At 34.4% G+C, this 25,720-nt stretch overlaps 3 protein-coding genes across 3 annotated transcripts; 1 reads left to right on the top strand and 2 right to left on the bottom strand.

Annotated features, from left to right (window-relative positions):
• Positions 1–492: 492 nt before the first annotated feature.
• Positions 493–2,833, bottom strand: LOC117929845 (ethylene-responsive transcription factor ERF113-like). The gene is made up of 2 exons (XM_034850266.1): positions 2,186–2,833; positions 493–1,296 (listed from the first exon to the last, which is right to left on the bottom strand). The coding sequence occupies exons 1-2, from the start codon at positions 2,319–2,321 to the stop codon at positions 686–688; spliced, it is 747 nt and encodes a 248-aa protein (XP_034706157.1). The 5' UTR covers positions 2,322–2,833; the 3' UTR covers positions 493–685.
• A 2,422-nt stretch (positions 2,834–5,255) lies between these two features.
• Positions 5,256–7,241, top strand: LOC117929747 (N-alpha-acetyltransferase MAK3-like). Its single transcript, XM_034850143.1, has 4 exons — positions 5,256–5,512; positions 5,687–5,807; positions 6,136–6,191; positions 6,790–7,241. Exons 1-4 carry the CDS (start codon positions 5,321–5,323, stop codon positions 7,033–7,035), a joined length of 615 nt encoding a protein of 204 aa, XP_034706034.1. The 5' UTR covers positions 5,256–5,320; the 3' UTR covers positions 7,036–7,241.
• Positions 7,242–7,762: 521 nt separating this feature from the next.
• Positions 7,763–11,825, bottom strand: LOC117929777. The gene is made up of 5 exons (XM_034850184.1): positions 11,751–11,825; positions 10,623–11,110; positions 9,333–9,449; positions 8,801–9,243; positions 7,763–8,485 (listed from the first exon to the last, which is right to left on the bottom strand). The coding sequence occupies exons 2-5, from the start codon at positions 11,100–11,102 to the stop codon at positions 8,095–8,097; spliced, it is 1,431 nt and encodes a 476-aa protein (XP_034706075.1). The 5' UTR covers positions 11,103–11,110; positions 11,751–11,825; the 3' UTR covers positions 7,763–8,094.
• Between the last annotated feature and the right edge of the window lie 13,895 nt (positions 11,826–25,720).

The following is a 25,720-nucleotide window of genomic DNA, read 5'->3' as shown; positions in this document are numbered from 1 at the left end:
ATGTTGGAGGAAGAATTATTGAAGTGCAATAATGTCGCTCTTTGGCTTACGCTCACTAAACATCAATTGGTTTTCATATGAGATGGTTTAAATCTGATCCTACAATATGTATATAAAAAAAAATTGAATATTAAGATTTAGCCTACAACTCTCAATAAACACTCATTGGTTTTCAGATAAGATGATCTAACATGTTCTTACAATATGTATAAGAAAAAAAAATGGAATATTAAGATTTAGCCTCCCAATAAAAGCTATCTAGCGGGTAAAGAAGATATGCACCTTGCATGAATCACTCATAAAATGATTGATTTTCCAAAATGAATCCAAAAGCCACGTAAATTTTTGCAAAATGAATCAAGGAGAAACTTGTCACCAAGTTTGTTCGGCAAATCTGTTTGTAAGGACTTGTTGGGTTTGTAGCATAACAATAAAATCTAACCATCTCCATGTTAAAGAGCGGAAATGAAAACTGAAGGATTGATACTTCGATTTTCTACACGGAGAAGCCTTGAAAGTCATGTCCCGGAATGATAGAAGTGACATAAATTCTTGGATCCAAATAAGTACAACGTGGAAAGCTGGAAAAGTTTCCTTGACAATATGGGAAGACTAGAAACTAGCAGGTCTTTGTCTTGCATGCATAGCTCTGAGTCTCCCCACAAACCCTAGAATATTACAGATCCTATGGGTTACTGTTATCAAAGTCTCTCCCCTGCCCAAAAAAATCAGTACCATAAGAACTTCCCATGTCCGAAGATACCCTCAGAAGCTCTTCTTCAACTTGTCGATGTTGTTGAGATACTGCCGAGGGATTTGACAAACCCTGAGAGGCAAAAGTTTGTTGATCATACAGAGCTGAAGTAGCATTGCTTAAATCATCATCAGTATTGCTACAAAGCAGCTGGGCGTACTGTAAAAGGTTGGGGAATTCTTCCTGTACCGGAAAAGGAGGTGGAAAAGGAGGAGAAGGAGAATATGGTTGAGGTGGAGGTGGAGGTGGAGGTGAAGGTGGAGGAACAGTTATGGGTCTCGAGTACTGAGAGGGAGAGGGAGAGTGAGAGTGAGATCCCCCTTGAACTCTTTCAGGAAAGTTGAGTTTAGCTTTGGTTCCTTTGAAATTGAGAGCAGCAGCATCGTAAGCAGCTGCTGCGGCCTCTGCCGTGTCAAAGGTGCCTAACCACACTCGAGCAGCCTTCTTCGGGTCTCGGATTTCGGCTGCCCACTTGCCCCACGGTCTCTGTCTTACTCCCCTATAATGTCTTTTCCTTGCGCTCCCTTCCAAACAAGCTCTTCCTGGCCAATTTACATAATTTAATATTTGTTGGTTAAAGCATAAAGTCAAGCTGAGAAAGCCAGGATTCGATCCTAAAGAAGAAGAAAAAATGGAGTTTAAAAACATTGGAACTACCAAACTCAAACTCAAAATTCTTTCCTACTTCACCTAACTATTAGTTACTAAGCACTTTTTGTTTATTCCTCTGTGATCTTCATCACCAGAACTTGGCAAAACAAGCAAGCATGTCCAATGTTTTCCATGCAAAAAGACACATGCTTCCTGCAGAAAGAAAAAAACTATCTATGGCAGCTTTAAGTTCTTTGAGAGAAGACAATCACAGATTCAACCATTCAAAGTTTTCAAAGATGAATGTTATTGGATGGACATTTATAACGAAATATAGATATTGTAATTTCTGAAAGGAAAAGTATACATAAACATCAATATTCCATAACAAGATGATTCCTACAAAGCAATTAAATAATATAGTAAGGACATGCACTTACATATTAATAATTTAGTGTTTTTTGTTCTTGGAATGTAAGACAACAGAATGGACGATCGGAAGTTTAGGTTTGGACAACTTTGGTATATAAGATAATAAGGCATCTACATCAAAGAAACCTCCATCCCGAGAAAAAGATGAAGCGGTACTCAGAAAATTTGAGGGAAAATACGAGAAAAAATAAAAAGAAAAAGAAAAAATTGAGTGAAAAAAATGAAAGATTTTCTTTGTAATGTAAAGATTAAATAATTTTAATATACATAAATGTTTAACCATTTTAATTATATTTGATTTTCTTCTTAGTTTTCAAGAAGAATCCAAATATTAGAAAATTATTTTTTATTTTTTATTTTTCCATTCATTTGCATTTTTCCGAATCAAACATATTCATAGCAATTTACCTCGATCTTGGGGAGGTTGAGATAAGCCATGCTGCCTCATGCTAGACACCGATGCGGTTAACAGGCTTCCTTGCCCATGAGCCAGCCTGTTGGCCCAGGTGCCAATATCTTGATGATCAGCAAAGGCTGAAACCATGGCCGAGGTATCTCGTTGGGATTGAGCTGCTGGGTAAACAGGGAAGATGGGATCTTCCTCTTTCTCTTCCGATGCCCCGGAAGGAACAGATCTCTTGCCATGCTTATGATCCACCTTTAAACTCCTGGGTTGGCTGGCTCCCTAGCTAGTTCATAAAAATAAAAAATTAAAAATTAACTAATAGATCCGTTTCAGTGTTCAGTGATGAGCACATTAAAAAGCAAGATCTAGAGGTTTGATTATGATCAGGATGAAGATCAAAAAAACCAGAAATTAATTAAAAAGATAGAAAGAAGAGCTCTTGAATGGTGATCAGAGACATGAAAAGGAAAAGTAGAAGTAGGGGGCCGGAAGAAGAAGAAGAAGAAGAAGAAGAAGAAAAGGAAGAGAAAATAGGGTTGCTTGTAAGGCTTTCATTGCTGCACGTTAAAGTCATGTTATATGTGTCTTTTGGTGGTGCGAAAAGGATAAAAATTGAGAGTTATTCCAATTTGTTTCTCAAAGGAATGATTTTCTACACAGACTAAGCAGCCTAGCTAGGAAGCATGAAGTAATGCTATGTGAAGACCTCTCTATAAGGGAAAGAGTACTAAAACCTTCCTAGCTCTTTCCCATTTACACAGTGGGGCATGCTTGTCCTTTCGTGGCCAAACCACGTGATTAATTTCATTTTTGAAAAAGTGTAATGTGCTCCGTGTTAATCTCTGTCAATTCACCCTACTTGTAATCAAAACTTGCTTTAATTTAAAGGTATCAAAGTTGCATCTATGGAAGGAAAAAAAAAAAAAAAAAACCAAACCTATTATCTTATGAAATGTATACAAATTAGTCTTATTGCTTTATACCTAATCTCGTCTATCTGACATCCCGGTTCTATTTATTTATCCGTTGATCTCATTTATTTATACTCGATCTTATTTGATGACCTATTATATGCTTTCAATAATCACAATGACGAGTTTAGTAGGTGTTGAATCGGAATATAGAATCGATACCTTAGCAAAATTCCTAAATTAGAAACAAAAATTAAGCAACTTGTAATAGATAAAGAGTTAAAGACCATGGCCTGCAACTTGCAAGTTTCATTATAATAAGGTACAACTCTTGAAGAATAAGAAAGCATAAATGACTCTTACCCCTTGATGAACACCATGTTTTACTGAAGATATATTTGTTAATGCCACTGTAAATGTCATAAAAAAATGATGGGTGTTTTGAGCATTTGTCGATCGGAATAAATAATATTTTTTATTTTTTTATTATTATTATTTAGAAAAATTAAGGGTAACTGGTCATGCTGATACCTCCAAGAGCCTTTTGACTGATATGTTCAAAATACGTACCTTTCTTGCTTCTTGAGTTGGTCTTGTACGCATCCGAATTTGCTTTGGGTGCTATCTTTCATTCACCCACTTTTCCTATCTTTTACTTTTAAAAATATTTGGAAACATATGTTTGGTTGGCTTTTGAAATGTAAAGGGTGTGTTCAAAAGTTTGAATTTTTAAATTTTTTAAACTATGATATTATTGTAGTTAAATTAAGTCCTATTTGGAGTGACTTTTTATTTTTGCTTCACCTACAAGCTCGAACTAAAGATAAAGTCGTAATTTCAAAGTGACATAGTAGTGTTAAAAGAAATTATTAAATATAATATACTTTTTTTAATATAGCAAAACATCGATTGTTTCAATAAAAGATAAAACTTCTTAATTTTCATATTAAACTCTTTTAATAAAGTTAATAAATAAATAAAGATGCCTTTGAAGCTTTAAAAAAAATACTTTGACTTCTTAAAACTCAATCTAAATCTACTTTAGCCACATAAAGAGGCGAGAGATGATTCCCATCATATCATAGCATCGTCGAATGAACAAATTTTGTACTTATTCGTTTCAAATTAAAGTCTGTTTGATAGTAATTATAATAAGTCTATTTGATAGTAATTATAATTACTTTTTTTTTTAACAGTTCTACAAAGAATCGAATTTAGAGAATCATTTGATAGTAATTATGATAAAAACATTTTTTTTATAACACTTTTATAAATAAATAAAAATTAGTATTTAGATGTAAGGGAAAAGTGAGTTTTGATTCACTCATTTGATAAAAACATTAGTAATTATGATAAAAATATTTTTTATAACACTTTTCTAAATTAGCTTATTTTCCCTCATCTAAAAATATTTTAAAATATATGTAGTTTTTTATAACTCAAATAATTATTTCCTGAAATACCATTTTCTTAATAATATTAAATAAAATTATTCAAAATTAATTTATCATTTTAATTTGATAAAAGTGTTTTATAAATAAATATATTATAAATTTTTATTATATAATATGAAATATAAATTATTATGAAAATATTCTCAAGAATCCTCAAGTGATAAATAAAATCTTTCTAATCCCTAGTTAATAATGATTTTATATATCTTGTTTTATATAAATCCCCTGATCGTCTTTTTTTTTTTAATAGAATTAAATAAAAAAATTATTAGTTGTCATCAACAATAAAATAAGAAATTTTAAAAATTAAAACTAAAATACATAAAAATTAAATACAACTAAAAACCAAAAAAATAAAATATTTATTCTGATTGTATTTCTAGCTCTTTCTATATATCTATATTTTCTATCAGAGCTTTAAAGTTTTTTTTAGTTTTAATTGTATTTTTAATTTTTAAAATTTTTATTTTAATAATCTCAAATTAGTTCTAACGGTAAAAAAAAATTATTAATTGATGTTATTAATATTTAAAATGGTCATTTTATAAAATAATTATTTGAGCTATGAAAAAATATATGGATTTTAAAATATTTTTAAATGGGTCAACATAAAACTAATTTCCAACCCAAGCCCAAGCCCAGTAGGAAATAGGAATACAACCGGAAGTGTTAAGCTTGAGGCCCAAACATGCGACTCCTTTCGCACGTGTCCTCTTCTCCCCAAAACCCACTTCGTCTCAGCGCCCAAAATCATCAGGGTTGAGAAGAGGGAATGGAGACGAGGAGTGAAGAGGAAGGAAGCAGAGTAGAATTGATTGATGCCTCTGAGATAGAGTACGTGAGCTATGGAGGCGAACATCACCTACCCCTTGTCATGCACCTGGTCGATCAAGAACTCAGCGAACCCTACTCAATTTTCACCTACAGATACTTCGTCTACCTCTGGCCTCACCTCTCTTTCCTGGTAAAACTCTTTGGTCAATTTTCATCTTCTCCTCTCTTTTTTTTCTTTGCTTTTCTTTAATTCAATTTGAACTTTTTCTGTCGATTATATTTCTACAGCAAAAAAGAAAAAAAAATTGAATTTTTGTTATTTTGATTTTTTTTTTTTTTTTCATATGGGTGTGTGTTTCTTCAGGCTTTCCACAAGGGTAAATGTGTAGGAACCGTAGTCTGTAAGATGGGAGAGCATCGGAATACATTCAGAGGTTACATAGCGATGTTGGTGGTGATCAAGCCTTACAGAGGCAGAGGCATTGGTAATTTAAATTTTATAATATAAAGCATCCAATTTCGATATCGATTCCTTAATTTACAAAAACTGAGAAACCCATCAAATTGTCTTTGACCTGTAAGCTTATTTTTCTCACCCTGCAATTTGCCTTTGACCCTTTAGCCTATTTTGATTGAAATTTCTGTCATCTCTCCTCCAATCATGTTCTGGGCGTTAAATTAAACTGGTTTTGTCAAAACAAATCTACCTTTAATGAGTATTTTTCTGGTATAGACCCACATTGTGTTTGTTGTATGACTGGATGAAGTTATTGATTATTCTAATATTTAAGCTGAAATATTTCTCATATGCAGCCACTGAACTTGTTACCAGATCTATTAAAGTGATGATGGAATCAGGGTGCGAAGAGGTAAGTCAAGGGAAATTATGAATTGAAAAAACTATGATGAATATGGTTTTCTTCTGGTTAATTCCTATATATGTTTGCAATGGATTGATTATTGTTGTCAAATTAAGCCCTTTTTCGGGTTTTTTTTCTTTGTGATTTGCTATCTTTATGCTTCAATCTTATTGCAATATGTATTTTGACATGCTTATGGTAACAAGCATACCTAAAATACTTCAGTCCTTAGAACTGCTGCAGACTCTGTAAGTGATAAGAGCCTTTCTCCTAACAAACTGCACAAATTCAACAAGCAATCTCATGCTAGAGGTGATGGTCATAGTGACAGTTGCCCTGAAACATGGTAATTGGGAGAATATGGTGGAGCCAGTGGATAAAACCTAGTTCAACCTAGCTAGATGAGTCGGCTTAGTGTGACTTACAACATAACCATTCTAATACTGTCTCAGCTCTGTATGACTCAGAAAAGAGCCATTCCACCAACCAAATAACACCCATAAAGTCACAAAAATGTGTTATGGAGTATATTAATCGAGATTTAACATGTTGGACTGTTTGGGTTTGTCAAGATGCTAGCTCATGATCATTCATTATGTTTCTGAAGGTAACATTGGAAGCAGAAGTTACAAATAAAGGAGCACTTGCATTATATGGGCGTCTTGGCTTTATCAGGGCAAAACGGCTCTTTCGCTACTATTTGAATGGAGTTGATGCTTTTCGGCTAAAGCTGCTATTACCCCGCCCAGAGTTACACCCATCCCTGCCTATGATGGCGGATAGAGATGAACCCCACACACATGATGATCACATACCACCTGAAGAAAGCTCTGAGCTCTATAGAGGCTTGTAACTTGGTTTTCAGTTATAATGACATTTTTTCTTTCCCTCTTTTTAGCCGTAAGGTGGGATTCAACCATATCTTTTGCATGGTTTTGGCATTATATGTAATGTTTCATTACTGATAAAGTTGTTTGTTGTATCCCTAGATTCATGAAAGCAGTCACAATAACGTTCATTTTTAATACAATTCCTCTTGTTTGATCTTCTATAGTTTTTCATTTCTGGACCAATCATAAACTTAGAATACATATTGCTTTCATTTGTAAGTTAATTGTTGATCTTGCATGAAGTTTTAGGAAGCAATACAGGACAAACTTACTCTGAGTTGGTGATTGGTGGAGAAACTTCTTAAGGATGTGACACAAATTCATGGAGTGAAGGAATGCACTTCACAGTTTCAAATTAGTTCATATCCTTGTCATGAATGAAGAGTGTTGCCTTAATTTTTATTGGATGTTGTACGAATTTGGTCAAGGGGCCGATGCTGTTCTTAACTGTTCTGGGTATTAACGTGGTATCTTTTTAGGAGCTTGAATATCAATATTTTCCATTTCCTTGGCTTTTAAATGCATGTGTGAAATCGAACTGATTTATAGTCTTCACAGTGAGTTGATTGCAAATTTAGACTGAAAAGGATTCTTTGCAACCTCGTGCCAACTGTCCAAGCTCAACTTCGCCAACCCAAATTGCTTGGGAAGGAGAAGTTCCTAAATTCATAACAGGCGACACCTCTAAAATGCGTCAAATCATGTCAAAGGTGCATGTATCGATCACAAAACACTCCAAAAGCACCTGACCTGAAAATTCCTCAATTCATGGGCAACATTTTCAAGCTTCCATGACCAAAAGTCTGTACAGAAAATATTGTATCCTAGAGTGAAAGAAAACTTGAATTTACATCAGATTTCATCTAAAGGGTAATTTCCACAATATTGAAGTTGATTGCAAGTCATTAGAATAGAGAACAAGGCTACTACTGCAGTGCATCCTCCCAGTTATGCATAAGCATAGGTTGTAGTTGCTCCTTGCAAGAGCGACAGGCGCATTCTTACCTCCCAGATTAGTGGTCTCACGGGGGAGCTCCTGTCCAGTAAGCAGCCGTGGTCTGGCTTAGGTCCTCAGAAGCCTCCCCTGCCCAATAAGCAGTAGTGACTTGATTTGGGTTCTCAGAAGCCACTCCTGCCCAATAAGTAGCCATGGCCTGATTTGGGTACTCAGAAGCCACTCCAACCCAATAAGAAGATGAAAGAGATGAGGATGAGGATGAAGAACCTATATGTGAATGAGTCATGAACGGTTCCGGTGTTGGGGCATGAGCTTGTATAGGAGCATTAGAAGCTGCAAGTGCCTCATGTTGTACTGGAGCATTAGTTACTCCAAAGTTCTGGAAGTAGTGATTGTATCCTGTACCCAGTTGCGGAACAATTTCACTCTCACTACTCTCCTGGACAGCAGCATATCTGTGACAGAAGGTAGCAAATAAGGATTGAATATAAGTTTCAACTATATCTTTAGACAGACCAAAATAAAGTACAGTATGTTCCCAATTAAATAACGGAAAGCTCATAAGCTAGGGTATGAATTAAAATCTCACAGGGCCTAAGGCAATTGATCCTAAAAGTTAAGAGTGTCGGTAACCCAGTCCAATCACAAGTGATGCATCATAATGCTCACGGGGCACAGGTTTAGTATCTATGGTATCAAGATAAATACAACATGCTGTATTTGGGCATTGAAACAGAGAAGCAACAACAAAACTAGCTGCAAAACCCTACCTGTTACATGGGGCATGTGGAGGTAATGATGGGTTTTCAGGAAAATATGATTGATGACCTTCCTCAAGATAATATGGGTTAGAATAAGGTTGTTGGCCTGCACACAGAAAATGCTGAGATTGTACAGATGGTTGGAAACACGCCTCAGGAGCTGCTGAGCCATGAGGTTCATATGCAAGAGGTGTGACTGCTTGTTGACCATGTTGAACAGCAGGGGCCAGACCAGCAGGAGTAAGCTGCAATCCAGCCACAGATTGATCATTTGAAGAGTGGAGGATTTGATGTGGTTGGACATGTTCCTCGAAGCCTGGGGGTAGAGTTGTTTGTTCATCAAAGCCAGGAGGTAGAGTTCTTGTTGATGGCACAGTATTTGGAATAAGAGGGGCAACAGGTGCTGATTGTCGTGCAGCCACTGTCCGGAACAATGGAATTAGATCATTTACCTACAGTAGATTGTGAGTGCAATGGAATTGGCAAACATTATAAAATCATAACAGAATAAAATGACAACAAAAATCTTCAAACATCTGACTTGTTTGTTACTGAGCTCTTGTCTAAATTTGCAATGCCCCTGGTAATTATCTTTGATAACATGCTTGAAAGCGATCTCTGGCAAAGGTAAGCAATCCTTGAAAATCTCAAATCTCACCTGTAGACATATAACAATTACAAGAAGCGATCAGCACAACCAACACCAAATGTTAATAGAATAAATTCCAGTAATGCAGTTAACACCAATGTTTTGAAACCTAACAGACTCAACATTTGAAGAAGCTGATTATCCAAACTGACATGCAAACCAACATGTATTAGATGGATGTTAGTCATCTAACACATACTGCATGCATTTTCTTATTAATGAATGAAACTTTTACACACCAACATCAAACCGTACAGGATTAGATGCATATTTGAAGCCTAATGTTTAAAAAGCTGAAATGTCAAAGCTCTACATATAGATTATGGGGTATGCTAAAAGCAATTCATATCATTAAGAAAAAAAGAAAAATTCATTTACGGTTCAGTCTTATGACATATGTTTGAATGTTTTGATCTTCTATTTGGTTGAAGATTCCTGTCCTATAGAAACCATACAGGGTTCTTACTTCCACATCATTGATTGACAATAAAACTTCAACCATGATATGGTAATACAATCAAGCAGAGTATTACAGCCAATAAATTCAACAAATAATGTTGTGATTAGATTTAGAACCAATTTTCAGAATCTTACGAGCTACAACTTCAAAGATAGAAGAGCATAAGGGCCTAGTTATATGTAGATGGCTAGCTACATGGAATGGAATGGATATACATTTTATATATCTTTTAGTTCTGAAAAAAATAATGAACAAGAAATATCATGGTAGAACTTCAGACGAAAATATGGTTTACATTGTTGATTACAGTGTCAAGGAATCCATACCACATAAAGGGCTATTCACACGAGAAAACTCTAACAAGAAAACCAGGCTGGAATAGGCTGAAAAAGGATTATTCATGCAAATTCGTTGCAAATCCAAGATGAGATCACAAATGGGGACACAAGTTGATGATTGTAGTTCTAACAGTTTGGTCTAGTGTGAGATTTCATCATTTCAGGATATATTTTGCAGGTGTGATAGACCCCTTGCCACAGTAGACGTTATTAAGTATTTGTGCACACCCAATTGCATGCTTTTTGAAGGGTGGACAGGCAAATTGGGATCTATGTTCTCAACAGAACAGAAAATACTCGCCACAGGACACTTTTATTTTTCTTCATTTAACTTAACCACATTCTAAAGTTACAACTTCATGAGCATCTTACAGAACTGTTTACCTGGGCCGAAAATTTCCCTCCGAAAGCCCTTGGCTCCAATCCTAATATTCCATTAGAGGCAGCGACAAATACACCATAGAGAATCTTTAAATTAAAATCAAACAAAAACAGTATTGTGCTTGGCTTGATCTTTGCCACAACATCTATTCTGGCAGCAGGAAGACCAAAAACTCGGTACTTAAAGCAATCTGGTTTTGTTTTTCCATTACACATGAATATATACCCAGCAAGCTGATTCCCACCAACTGTTTCTTTTTCTTGCATAGCAGACAAACCACCATTGGCAATAGGGGCAAGGCAGGAGGCAGAGGTGGGCACATGTGAATGGTACACAGAAGTAGTGACAAAGGCAAACATTGAATTTGCATTGATCTGAGAAGCTTCTTGCTTTTTCTTCTTTGCAAATCTTTTCTCAATCCCTATATCCTGTGGGTTGAAAGAACCATTGTTTTCCATTTCTTTGTCTCTTCTCTTTCCCATTAACCATGCTGTAGTAACAAAATCATCAAGAAATCATTTAAGCATAAAAATAAGGAAACTTTGCACAAATGCCCCCCCTAAACTAAGAACTCAGAAAATATGAAGAATCCTATTATATAATGGACAATAGAAATAAGGAGATTCACCTCCGAGCATGGTGTTATGAATTATAATCATATATATGTTGCAAATTATGTAATTTTTAGAAGCCAGAGAGGCCAACATATGCCATGATAGACATTCTGAGGGGAAGGGAATAATTTCTTTAAACAAGTGAGTTTTCTTCTAACTTCCTCCGTTTGGTCCCCAAGAAAATCTAGGAAAAGGAAATGAAATTACGCTCCGTGTCTTTGGTTCGCCCTTATTTGGAAACTCGATAAGCCAACCCCATCTCTCAACTGAGCCTGCTGCAACCATTGGATGATTTATGTCGAAAATATCATTTCTTTTGGGATATACAGCAAAAGAGACGGTATTACTGATAATCTTTTTCCTTTTCTATTCGTTCATTTTGTCGGCAACCAAACAGAAGGCCAGATTTTCATTAAACAGGACGCACGAGAAAAACAAGAGATATTATAGTGCTATCAATTAACAAACATATCCTAAAACCCTAATAGGAACAAAGAGAATGAGTGAGAAACTTGCCGAAGAGATCCAGTATCAGGAGAATCAAAACATCGGTGACACTATACGGAAGATCAGGAAATATACAGCCACGGTAGCAGTTAGGTTTGGGTCGGATCACTCGGATTCGGGTGGCTGAATTGGATTGAATCCGTATATATTTTTTTTTGTTAAAAAAAAAAAAATTGGGTTTATTATATTATACGGTGTTTTGCACATTGCATTTTTGTAATTATAATCATGGTGTTACTTTTTTGAACGGAAAGGCATCGTACTCTCTGATTGATCGAGGGCAAATGGGTCATTTATTTTTAAATCCTAACCTTCAGCTCTCCTCTCTGCATTACTCCCCTTTGGAATCCCTAAATTGTAGCTTGCCTCCTTCTCGTTCTTTCTTTCTTTAGAAGCCTTGAAATTTCAATCTCACAAAGTTGTTGGTGAAACCCCACATAATTTTTCCCTGTCCATATAATGGAAGTGGTCATCAAAGCTGAAGATTTGTCCCATGAGGCTGAATATTTATAAAGGCAAACGACAACTGAAAAATTAATGGATCTTCCAGTCTATTATATTGTGGTAATGAGGCTCGTGTTTCTCTAAATTTCCCCAAATTTTCTAAAACATCAAAACGAAACTTAAAACGAAAACATAACATAAAAATTTAAACCCTAACATAAAAACCTAAACCCTCAATTTGCCCAGTTTTATTTTCCTCAAAATTTCTGAAACATTGTAAAAAGTGAATGCATTTGATGCCATGGATATGCCTAACAACCCCGAAGTCTACCCACTCAATCTTTCACATTGGTGAGCATGCTCACCTAAGACTACAACGGTGTTACATCTATCTTACCCTATTAGCCTTTAGGTTGGACCTTTTAGGTCTCTTGATATGACGACACTCAGCAACATGTTGTCCGAACTTGTCACAAACATGATAATTTCCTTTATTTTTTTTGTGGAATTTTAGACCTCGTTTGTTGAATTGGGTTTGGGCTTAGAATTTTGTTTTTTAAACCTATTACTTCGTTCGATTTTGATTTTTCTTTCACCAAATTTGTCTCAAATGATGATTCTTTGGCTTTCTTAGCCTTATCCCCATTTTTGTTTTGTTAAAGAAGACTATAATGGTGTTACCTCTATCTCTACTAAATTAGCCTTTGGGTTAGACCTTTTAAGTCTCTTGCTATGGTGACACTCGATAGCATGATGTCCAAACTTGTCACAGGCATAATAATTTGTTTTATTTTTTCTTGTGAAATTTTGGACCTCATTTATTAAATCGGGTTTGGGCTTAGAATTTTGTTTTTAAAACCTGTTAATTTTGCTTTATTTTGATTTTTATTTCACTAAATTTGTCTCGAAGGATAATTCCTTGGCTTTCTTAGCCTTATCCCCGGTTTTGTTTTGTTCTTCAATCCAAATATGAATGATTATATCTTTCAATGATGTTTTGTTTATTTTTATGTTATATAGTGTTTTTCTAATAATTCAAAGAATCTAAAAAGGTTTTTATCAAATATCTAACTACAAAAGGTTCAAAAAGTTTTATGTCTTCATTAGCTAGATCACTTATTAACATATAGTAAATATATATTTGAGATGAGATATTTATATTATCGGTTATTTTGGATTTTCTAAAATTCCCTATAACATACTTTTGAGTCTATGCATCTTCCAAAATATATTTTTTCCCCACCATGTCCTTAGTATCTTTAGCAATTTCGGATGAACAATATAATATCAAATAACTCATTTAAAAGAGCACTCAAAATCACATGTCTCGCTTGTTTATTGTCGTTTTCTCATGTAGTTGAATCGTTTCATCCATCATCTTGGTTATGATCAATCAAAATACATTCAAAGTTCACAACATCCATAGTAGATAAATCCCTTTCCTACCACCTTTTGAAAAAATGTCGTCATCATATTTTGAGGTGCTAGGATGGGTGTGAACAAGGGATGCCTTCATTTCGAGTATACTTTAAAAATGTTGAAAAGATAAAATAATAATAATAATAAAAAATAAAAAATGACAACAAAGCGAGTGTATAAGGGTCAATTCAAAAACCCCAAAAAAAAAAAAAAACTCACTAGGTTTTAGCTAAAACGTGCCTAAGTATTGTACTTAAATTAGATCCACCATCCTCGTAAATTATATCTAGATACAATAGGGTAGTGATCGAAATTCTACTATAAGATTCGGTAGCCACCATGCAAGGTGCACTATTTGAAAAAGTTTTAACAAATCTACATATTGGAATGATTGTTTCTCTAAAATAACAAAAAGTGTTAGGAAGATAAATGATACATAAATAACTTAACATTTTTTCTAAAATAAAAAAATGAGAAGAATGCTAAGACAAAAATACTTATTCCACGTGCAAATTCATTCAAATTAATGTCTAAAATTTAAATTTAAATTAATTTGAGTGTGACTCGATGAGGATTTCAAAACTATTTCAAACTTTAAATTTGAAAGTTGCCATTTTAATTTTCCAATTAATTTGGATAACACACCACAGATTTTGGCAAATTTTATGACTCGTATAAAAAAATAATAATAATAAAGGTTTTTCAATTAGTGGGCTTGGGTCTTGTGGGCCACTTGTCTCTCCGTTGGTCCATAAAACATAAATAGTCCAATCTAAGCCACATAACGTGGCCATTCATTTCCAATGTGAACTAGGGAACTTGGATAGTTGGATGCGTATTAAAATATTTAAAATTTATAAAATATATATATATATATATATATATATATATATATATATATATATATTATGTTATTCAATATCTATTTTTACATATTCAATTATACATGTATTACTGTCATTTTACAATATATTTTATAAACATTTTTTTAGTTATCCTTTTTTAATTTTAAATTTAATATTTTTATAATACATTATATATGTATATAATGTATTTTGGCTTATAATTAAATAGGATTAGTGATGAAATAGTTTATCATATCTTATTACCAATTAAATAAAAAATGTTTATATTATTTCCCTTTTAACTTATTTTATGTAATATTGACTTTCTTAAAAGTAAAAATAATAAAATATAATAAAATCTAAGTGGGAAAGAGGCAACCTCTATGCTTTCTTAATAAATAAGTTGAGCGGAATCACTGGTAGAGCCAACTATGCCCCCGAGGGTAGGTGCCCCCTAAAATATATATATAGTTTTTTTTTAAAAAAAACCTACCCTTCTTATAAGGAAACCAACCTTGAAACTCAACTTCTACCACCTGATGAAAAATGTCAAAGTTAGATTATTAGGTTAAGTGTCACAGGTCCAGAGTTTTGATGTAGCGACATGACAAGTATGTTTAAAACGTTCTACAACATCCATTGCATATCATTTGTTTTATATTTTTGCGTATAAATGTATAGATACCTTTGAAGTTTTTATATAACTTTCTACACTATTTCACTAATGTATATAACTCAAAAATGTTTTAAAATATTCTCGCTCACCAATATAACCTCAGAGAATGATTATTTGAACAAATTGTGACATAAAACTCATAATCTTTACAATTGACAAAATTTATATATGTTTTATAACTTACCTCTTAACTAAAGTCTTAACTGACGAAATGACTTATAATAGTGAAAATTTGAATATTAATCATTTAGTTGGATGAGTTTTTAATGAGTATTTTTCATTCATTTTAAGTATGATTTTCTGATGTCTAAGGATTATTACTTTAATTTTTAACATTTGATTAGTGGATTTGTATGGCAATGCCTTGTAATAATTCAATACATTCATCATTTTAATTATCACTAGAATTACATTTTTGTAGTGACTATTCAAAATATTAAGATGACCGTGAATTCATCATCATTATTGTTACATATAAAAGGGAATAATCAACAACGAAACTCTTCATATTTTGTATATATATAAATCATCAAAGTAAAAAGATACCAACAAGAAATGTGAATATAAATATAAAAATAATATTTGGAATATAATTTAGGTTTACTTGGAATATGCTTTCTGTTTTTTATTTTTAAAAACAAAAATAGTAATAATTCTTATATAAAATTGGAAACTCAACATTAAATAATATGGATTTATTTCATATTTTTAAATGTTAAAATTACAAATTTAAAAATTATTTTCTAAATTTTTGTATTTTAAATATAATTTCTATATATATATATATATATATATATATTTTTTTTTTTTAAATGGCATGCATAGGTGGCTGAAAATGTGGTAATGCTAGATTTCATGTCGGCGTGAGGCAACCACGCGTAGAAAAGGCTAGCGCGGGCAAACGGGGGACCGTTTCGCGCCATTTGAATTTCGGGCTGGAAATTATCTTACCGTGACCGGAGATCGTAGGATCTAAATATTTAGTATTTACCATGTTGGCTCGGTCAAATTTAATTTTTAAAAATAAATCATTTAAATTGATGATGCCGTCAATACCGGTAACCTCACGTGCATCAATGAATTAGTTTATAAGGAGAAAAGAGATAGTGAAGGTGGAATTAGTTCTCCGTGCTGAGTAATAATAAGATGTCATTCCAATGCTTTTATCTAAAATAAAATAAAAGCGTATTTATTTAGACATTAATATATTAATTAAATTTGTACTTTTTATGTTATATAAAAAATATTATTGCTTTGTAATTTAAAAATAGAAAAAAAAATTCCAATAAATACTTAAAAATTAATTTTAAATTTTCAAGTATGTTATGCTAACAGGAAGCAAGTCAAGTGGGTTAGTGCAATACAATCAAATTATATTGATATGTTTTTTCAACTCAAATTCAAACTCAATTTAGGTTGGATTCAATAAAACATCCAACAATTAAAATATAATATAAATTCAATTTAATATTTTTATAATATTTATGATGTATATTATTTTATATAATAATATTTATTTTTTTAGACTTTTAAGAAATCATTAAAAGACATATATGTAATTTTAGTTTTATATTTTATATTTTTTTTAAAATTTAATATATATATATATATATATATATATATATATATATATATATATTTTAAATATTAAAGATAAATTTTGAATTATTCAACCCAACTAATTTAAAGTCAACTTGAATTTAAAAAAATTATGTTAAGTATTTTTTAATTAGAGATTGCGCTGAGTTAAGTTCGAGTTAATTATTTATTAATTTGAGTTAGGTTGACATCATACACTAACTCTGCCTAAGACTTTATAACTATAATAAGAAAAATGTCAATGATAGGATATTAATATGTTGATAATCATAACGGGGATGATAGAATAATAATCATGTAAGTCATAAAATTTGAAACAATGAGTGATGGATATTTCTTGTTTATAGATGGCAATAAAATCACATGCATTCATATTCATTCAATTACTACTAATTTATTTTAGATTCTTATTAGGAGCACATAAATCAGTTTTATTAAATCACTAATGATAGGTAAATTGCAGAATTAATATGATGTGAACAAATCAACATTTTTATATATAGAGGTGATGAAGTATGGGAAACGGTCACGTCGTGATTAGACCGCATAATTTTGAATTATAGATTGAAAAGACGTAGAAATTCCATGGCATCTCATTAAAAGGAGTATTTAAGACACGCCACCTATCTATGCGATAGCCGATAAGTTGGGAGAGGTAAAAACGCGATGGGAAATGATTCAAACGAATAAAAATACGTAGGTAATTTAAAGAAAAATAAGAAAAAGGGAATAATTATAAAAAGACAAGGAAAGCGGAACGCTCGTGTCCGCTGTAGTGGGTGGGTATTGGAAAACCTCACCAGCTCTCTCCAAACCCTCACTCTCTGCGCGGTGGTGCCTCTCAGTCTGTACCACGAAACCCTAAATTTCAAAGTCCATCCGTCGATTTGCTGATATTTTTTCGGAAGATCGGTAAGTCTTGGTTCGATTATTTTTAATCTGATTATCATTTGATTGTTTGATGAATGTTTTTTTCTTTTGTTAATATTTGCTGTTGTAAATGAAGATTTCAAAAGTGTGGAGCTCAGCAATGGTGGTTCCATCTCTGCACTGTATGAATAATACTGTTTCTAATGGTGGTGTTGATCAAGAATTAACTACGGATAATCAGCATTCGATGGCTTCTGGTGGTTCTTCTATGGATAATAGGAGGAAATCTAAATCATCAGTTAAATCCGAAAAGAAGACCCTGAAGGTTGAGTCTGAGGATACACATCCAGTTGAGAGGAGGTCCAGTGCCAGGATTCAAAAGCTGAAATCGGAAAAGGCCAGCAGCGTGTATCGCCTAGAAGAGTCACCAAACAGTCGACCGGAGCAATGTAGTAGGAAGAAAACAAAAGTGTACCAACGGCGCAAGGCGAATACGCACGAGGGGAGTGAAGAGGTAGTTGGAGAAGCTGTTTCGCCTACTGAAGGTTCGAGTGAGGCCATGGATAGCGATTGTGTGGAGAACGGTGAATCTACGAATCCGGTATTGATGGAGGTTGCGGGGAATGGGATAGTCAATGATGTGAGTACAACCAATGTTGTAGAGAAGAGCGTCTATGCCAAGGTGAAGGAAACTTTGAGGACTTTTAACAAATACTACCTTCACTTTGTACAGGTTAGTCTCTCGAAGACTATTTTGTTTCTGATGAAATGTTTGCAGTGGATATTTCATGTATTATTCGCAATTTGGAGCTAAAAATTGTCATATTTTTTTTTTAAATTTCCTTTAATTTTAAGAAAGCTTGTTGTATGTGTCATGGAAACAATCTCTGTTTATCCTTCAAACTTGGTATCTTTGCCCTTAGTTTGGATCAAAGAGAAATGAGTTTTGGAAGTGTCCCCAACCATTGACACTCAACCATGTATGTGAATATGTGTTTGTTAAAGTTTGAAGGTAAGTTATGTGATGGTATCCTTTGAATGATCTTGACAAACCAGTCTTATTCTAGCTAAATATTATAACAAAGTTTTTTGGTCCTAATAATTATGCATACCTTTGGATATCAAGCACCATGTCTTGGGATGGTTCTCTAAGTATATTAGATTCAAAGTGGGAAATGTGAAGAGAGTGAGATTCGGCATGATGTGTGGATTGAAGGTTCACTACATAATGAAATATTCCCAGACTTATTCTGGCTTGCAGTGAATGATGCTAAAATGGTGGCTGAATGTGTGAACCCTTCGGTGAGGGAAGGTGAGGAGATAGGGAACTTCAACCTTCTCAAAGGTGGCCTTCTTCATGTGGTCAGCAGTGCTGGAAAAGGGTTTAACTATTAACTGTTCTAGGAAGAGGGAAAATGTCATGTATAACATGCAAAAGAAGTAAGGAATCTGCCAATCAACTTCTGCTTCATTGCTCATGGGGCTGTTTGTGGTATTCTGGGTTTGTCCTCAATCATTAAGGCTCTGTTTGAATCTTGAAAATCATGAGGGAAAGTAGGAAAGAAAGAAAAATTAAGTTTAAACTCAATATATATATTTTTTCCTATTATGCTTCTCGAGTGTTAATTAATTAGTTATATAGAAAACAAAGAACTGAAAAATATGTAACTTCTGAATTGCTTCTTGTTTATTTTATTTTCCTTCATATTTTCCACAACAAACCAAACAATACAGAGATTTCTTCCTATTTTGTTTTTATCCTTTTTGGTTTTCCTAGTAGTTTACATGATCTAGAACCTAAAGCTTTTATGATGGGTAGGAAAAGGAAGTTTGTGGTCAGGGGAGAGGAAAAAACGAATACCACAGGCTGCCCAGTTTATTTGGCATGGTGCATCTGGAAAGAACACAATAGGAGAACTTTTGAAGGAGCTGAAAGCCTTGGCGTCAACACCTAAAACAATATTTTATTTAGAACCTTGATACCTGTCTGTTATTTTGATCTGATTGAATATGTTACCATAGGCGATGAGATTGACTGTAGCAGCTTTGGTCCCTATTTTTCTCTGCTTTTCTTGTGTACCTGAATTCCACACCTCTGGTGGTTTTAATGTCGTTTTCTTGCTTATGCCAAAGAATAAAGGTATACATTCAAACACTGCTGTGACATTTTGAAAAATCAGAGTCATATAAATTATGCTTGGTTCTGGATTTATGTTGACTTTATTCTCTCATGATTGTAGAATTTCATGGCTACTCATTTGAAGTTTTCATTATTGTCTGTGATCTTTTAGTATTAGCACATAGCTTTAAATTAAAGTCATTACATATGTGCCATTCTTTTATCATGGATACAGAAGCTCCACATCAACCAGTCTGATAAAAAAATTACAATGTTGTCATAACTGAAACAGTAAAAATTGGGTAGTTCTCCACTATAAAAATGCTGCATGCTTGTTTTCTGCATATTGGTGTCATGTTACCATCACATCTTTCCCTGTGCTAGGGTGTTGCGGTATCTTATCATAAAATCCCACTTCCTGGAAGGATACTTGAGCATCATAGATGCGCAAGAAATGTGGATGCCTGGCTGTTGTGGATGTCAAGGCTGGGAAGAGTTTAGTCTTAGACTGGCTGTCCAAATAAAAAATGGTAAACATACATAATTATGGTGGGATAAATGGGTAGGGGAGAATCGGCTAAAAGGTGTGTTATAGCATCTTCCTAGAATACCACAATTGCAAATGTATGGGAGGGAGAAGGGAGTGGAGGCCATTAGATGGTTCATTTTAAAAGACTCTTCCAAGATTGGAGTTGGGAGGTGATCCAATTTTTGGGCTCTCATTTACCCTGTTCAAGTGCAAGAAGGAGAGGACACTTTACTATGGAGCAAGGCTAGGAGGGGAAGTTTCAATGTAAAGTTGTTCTATAAGTCCTTATGTGATTAGGCTAATTTAGTATTCCCAACCAAGAGAGTTGGGGATCTCGTGCACATTTGAGAATGTGTTTTTTTGCTTAAGAAGCTGTTTAATGAAAGATCTCAAATGTAGATATTTTGATGAAGATGGATCGAACTATGGTAAACAAATGCAGTCTTTGTAAAGATAACGAAGAATTGACTAATCATATCTTAATTCTTTGTGAAAAGACAAGAGTGCTTTGGGTTTTTCTCTTAGTTGTCTTTGGCTTGAATTGGATGTTTCCAGCTTCATTGAGAAATCTCCTCTTTAAGTCCAAAATTTAAGGGATTGGATGAGAAAGGTAGAACTGTTTGGCATTTGGCCCCTCTGTGTCTGTTTTGGTTTATATGGTCAGGGAATAACCAAAAGTTTTCAATGAAGAATAGCTCTTAGAGCAAAGGTTTTTTTTTTTTTTGATAGATAAACATAGAAAAAATTTCATTAAAAGAGGGAAGCAAGAAGGCAACCCGAAGCATACAGGGAGTATACACGAGAAGCCCTAAAAACAAAAAGCACAAAGAAGCTTACACCCACCAACCCTCAATTAGAGCCCAACCAATCTACAAAGCTAAATAAGGAACGGGGCTCTCCATCTAACCAAGACTTCGTTGAAAGAGGTTGAAAGAGCAAAGGTTGAACGGGGCTCTTAGAGCAAAGGTTGAAAGAGGTCTTCATTAAATCCCTATTGGAGTGGTCCCAAGCTTCATTGCAAATGGAGAGATTCTCTATGGTGGAGTTCTTAGATTCCCTGTTTGTGGCTAGGTTGGCTCGTTATGCCTCTTGGTGTGTTGGTTGTGGCACTTATACATAGGGTGTTTGGTGTATAGTGCCTATATACATAGAGTGTGCCCCTTCTTTTGATGCTTTTTAAATGATGTTCTTTTAGCTATAATAAAAAAGGGAGGCTTTTCTCTTAACCCCCTTTTATGGAGGGAATGCTTCATAAAGGATACTTGTGAAATAAAGATGCAATCAAGCTTGTGGGAATTGACTTCTTTAACCCCATATGTGACCAGTTAAGTAGGTCTCTTAGCTTCTTAGCCAAGGTAGTGTTCTCCTCCCTTGGTTAGGGTGAGGAGATTATCTTTGCTATCCTTTGCGGATTGTCCTCATTCCCACAACTTACAAGGAGGGGTGATATTTTCTCTTGTTTTATGTGTTTAAGTTTTTGCAAAGGTCTAATATCTTCATGGACTTCCTTTAAAGGTGTTCTATGCTAGCACAAAACTTTGATATTTGTTAAAAAACATGATATATGTTGTAGGTTTAAATCCAAGCACTTAAGCTTCAAGAAAAATTAGTTGTCCAACATGGTATCATAGTTAGGTTTAGGGGGAGGTCACATGTTCAAACAATCTTTGCATTTTATTTCCCTAATTTATTGAGGTTGTTTGTGATTTGTTTGTTTGCGGGTCTGCCCATCTTACTAAGGAAGCAACTAAAATTGGTTGTCCAACAATACTAGTATGTCTTATTGAGTCAAAGGGAGGATCAACATGGGTCTGTGCACTTGGGTAGTTGCCTTAGACCTTTTATCCTTGGTACCTTTAAGATTGGTTTGAGAGTCTTGATTGTAGCTAGAGACGCTTGATGAGGTTAGGTGACAAGATTAGCTAAGATTGAGAGGGGAGAAACCTTAGGGTAACTTGGGAGGATCAACATGGGCCTGTGCACTAGGGTGGGCGCCTCAGACCTTTTATCCTTGGTACCGTTAAGATCGGTTTGATAGTCTTGATTTTGTAGCTAGAAAGGCTTGTTGAGGTTAGGTGACAACATTTTGCTCATTTTAGCTAAACTGAGAGTGGAGAAACCCTTGGGGTGACATGTCACAACCAACTTCTTTTCTTCTCCTTCTCCTGTATTGTATTGTCTGTTAACATTGAGCTCTATCTTAAAATTGTTGTTTATCTGAAAATCCATCCTAATACCAAAAGGGGTCTTCTAATTAGGTAATAGGTGCTCATGTTTTACCAATGTTCTAGCTTTATTCAACTCTGTTGTATATGCCGCTCAAGAATTGGAGCATTCAAGTGTTGAGTGGCATTGGTTAGATTCCATAAAGGTCAATTGATTTTGACAGCAAAATTGAGTGCACCCATTTTCTGTTGGTTTGTGTGGACTGGTTGTTTTCTACTTTAAAATGCAGATTATATTAAGATTCATCTAATCTATTTGCTCTGTTGGCTTGCAACTAAGAAAGCAAGTAAAAAATTAATTGCGATTCTCTGCCATATATTTTTCTCATGTTAATATACACCTTTAATGCAGAAAGGGGATGCACCTGAAAAGGATGGGAAGCAGGGATCCAGGCGACCTGATTTAAAAGCGATATCTAAGGCAAGTTTCAAATTGATGTCCAAGTATAATATTTGTATTAAGGATTTTCAGTGGGTTTATAATATAAAAATTATAATATTTGTTTTATTCAGTTGGGGCTCCTTTCTTAGAGGTGTCCTTGTAGCCTTGTATTTATAATCTGAAAGCTGGTTGTTCATCAGCAATTCATGTCCCTTCACTGTTTGTGATACCCCAGTTGCCTGTGTAATCAATTCAATGTGGATGCTAATATGGTTTTTTGGCTCTTGATTTATGTTTTTGTTTTACTTAGAAAAATCTTTTGCTGTAGTGACCATGCATGGGGGCATCTTTTACAGAGGAAAGCTCCTCCCTGTTCATTCCATTTGTTTTCCATTTTATGTATATTGTTTTTTCTTTTAATAGATGCTATCAGTTAAAATATGCAAATTTTTGTTTGTCGGGAAATAGTTTGATCCACATTGTGTAGACAACCGGGCTCGGTGCTTTGTTGTTTTACTGGTTGATCCTAACTTATGAACTGTATAATCACTAGTCGATGAGTAAAAGAACCATTTTCTGGATTCTGAATGGCTGGTATCTAGAAGAGCAAAGTTTGAAAATTTTGGTCATATGTTATGGGCAGAAAAGATTAGCGTTGTGGAAAGGATAGTATCTTTCAAAAGGTAGAAGATTGACTCTGGTAAAGAGCGCACTTTGCCCAGTTTGCTAATTTACCTTGTGCTTCTTTTTGCCATCCCAAAGAGGGTAGCTGTTAGATTGGAAAAGATTCAAAGGGACTTTTGTTGGGGAGGAGGGGCTTTGTAACAAAAGTTGCAGTTGGTGAATTGGTCTATTGTTCACTTGGAGAAACAAAAAGGGGGCTTCGACATCGAAGATTTATCCATCCTAAAATAAGGCTCTTTTGAGTAAATGGTCTTAGATATTTGCTAGCCTTCTTTGGGAGGTTGTTTGCACACACCATCTCTTTAGAGATTGATGACGTTATGGTTTGGTTGCCTACAAAGGATGGTGCTTTTTCTATTAAGTCTTTCTACTCCTCTTTGGCAAATAAGCGAGTGAAGCTGTTCCCCTATGACATAGTTTGGAATTCTTGGGTGCCTCCGAGAATTAGATTTTTTGCTTGAGAAGCAGTTTGAGCTAGGATTTTGATTAGACTAGCTTAAAAAGAGGGGTTGGAAGATTCCTAATAGATGTTATTTGTGTAAGGAAGAAGAAGAAACAAGTGACCATATTTTCATTCATTATTCGAAAGTTTGTCTTTTATGGCAATTGATCTTTGCGTTTTTTGGTATTCAATGGGTGATGTACTCTTCAGTTAGAGAGGTCTTTCTAAGCTGACACAAGTCCTTTGTTGATAAAAAGAGGAAAAATGGTTTTTTTTTTTTTTTTTCCTGATAATCGAGGAACTTTCCATGGCCAAGCCCTTAGGAAGGACTCTCCATGGGGACCCAAACCTCGGGGTGCTGACTGCCCCGCAACAACCAACACCGGGTAAATTTAAGGTATTATCAGTGGCAGGATTCGAACCTAGGACCATGTGCCACTTATTGGGACCACACTTCCTAGTATTTGCCCTGACCAATTGGGCTACCTTGGCGGTTAAAAAGAGGAAAAAGACTTGGAAGGCTGCTTTGTTGTGTTTGTTTTGGACATTATGGCTGAGGAGGAATAAGACTTATGACAACTATGAAAGCATGGGCCAAACAGTTAATTAATTAATTAATTATTATTATTATTATTATTATTATTTTATCTTCTTTGGGATTGAGCTAGATTGTACATTGAGGATGGTTCTTTATTGTTGTTAGACTTTGTGGATTGGGTAGGCTCTCGGTGGGGCACAATAGTGGGTTTTTGTGTCTTCGCACCTTTTTTGTCTTTTGTCTATTTTGTATACGATGTATATACTTCCTTTCTCTCAATAAAAATCTTATTTATCTATCAATTTTTTTTTTGATGGGCAAAGTAAAATGCATCAATAAGCACCTAACAAAAAATGGGAGTGCACCCTTAGCACAAAGGAAGTATATAGAATGCAACAAGGCAGCAAAATCCTTAGTCCTTCCTAGACTGTTAAAAAAACCAGAGGAGCTAAAATTAGGGTCCAAAACAAATTAGCTCAAGAATGCAAAGTATTTACAGAGCACTTTTTCACCAATACCACTGACCTCTCTGCTCCTTCAGGGCATCTTCTATTACATTCTCTCTATATTGACCCACTTCAAACAAAAAGGGACTATCCTCCAGAACCTCTTCTGGTCTCTCTTTAGGAAGCTTCCATCTAACTTGGCAAAAGCTCCTTAACTGAATGGGAAAGCACACGCTGAATTCCATACAAAGGAAACAAATTTTCTTGTTTCACCATTCCAGATATGAAAACCAGGAGAAATTGGATTCAATTGTCAACTGCTCGTTTTAGAAATAGGGTAGATGATGGACTCAAAGCATAGCACACCAAAGTCCACAAATTATGTGACAATCCATGATAAATAAGGGTATCACTAACTAATTCTTCTTGCTTCTTACAAAGGAAGCATCAACTAGCTAACAACCATCCCCATTTCTTATAAGCTGGTGCAAAGAAACTTTTCTCCCTAACAGCCTTCTGCAGGATCTTCTACTATGCTCTCTTATTGTACGATTACAAGGATGACTAATCTGTTTTTTCCTGTTCATTGATAGTTTGGGGAATGGGCAATTCGGAGTTGGCAATTTCCTTTTTTTTTTTTTTTTTTCTGTAGATTTTCTTCCCCTATATATATCTCCTGTGCATTGGAGTTGTGCTTCCTTTTTAACTTGTACTTCCTCTGTCACTAGGAAGCTATTATTATTATTATTATTGTTATCATT

Source organism: Vitis riparia, chromosome 14, assembly GCF_004353265.1.
Source record: "Vitis riparia cultivar Riparia Gloire de Montpellier isolate 1030 chromosome 14, EGFV_Vit.rip_1.0, whole genome shotgun sequence".
Classification (NCBI taxonomy): Eukaryota; Viridiplantae; Streptophyta; class Magnoliopsida; order Vitales; family Vitaceae; genus Vitis; species Vitis riparia.
This window is presented reverse-complemented; position numbering and strand designations above follow the sequence as displayed.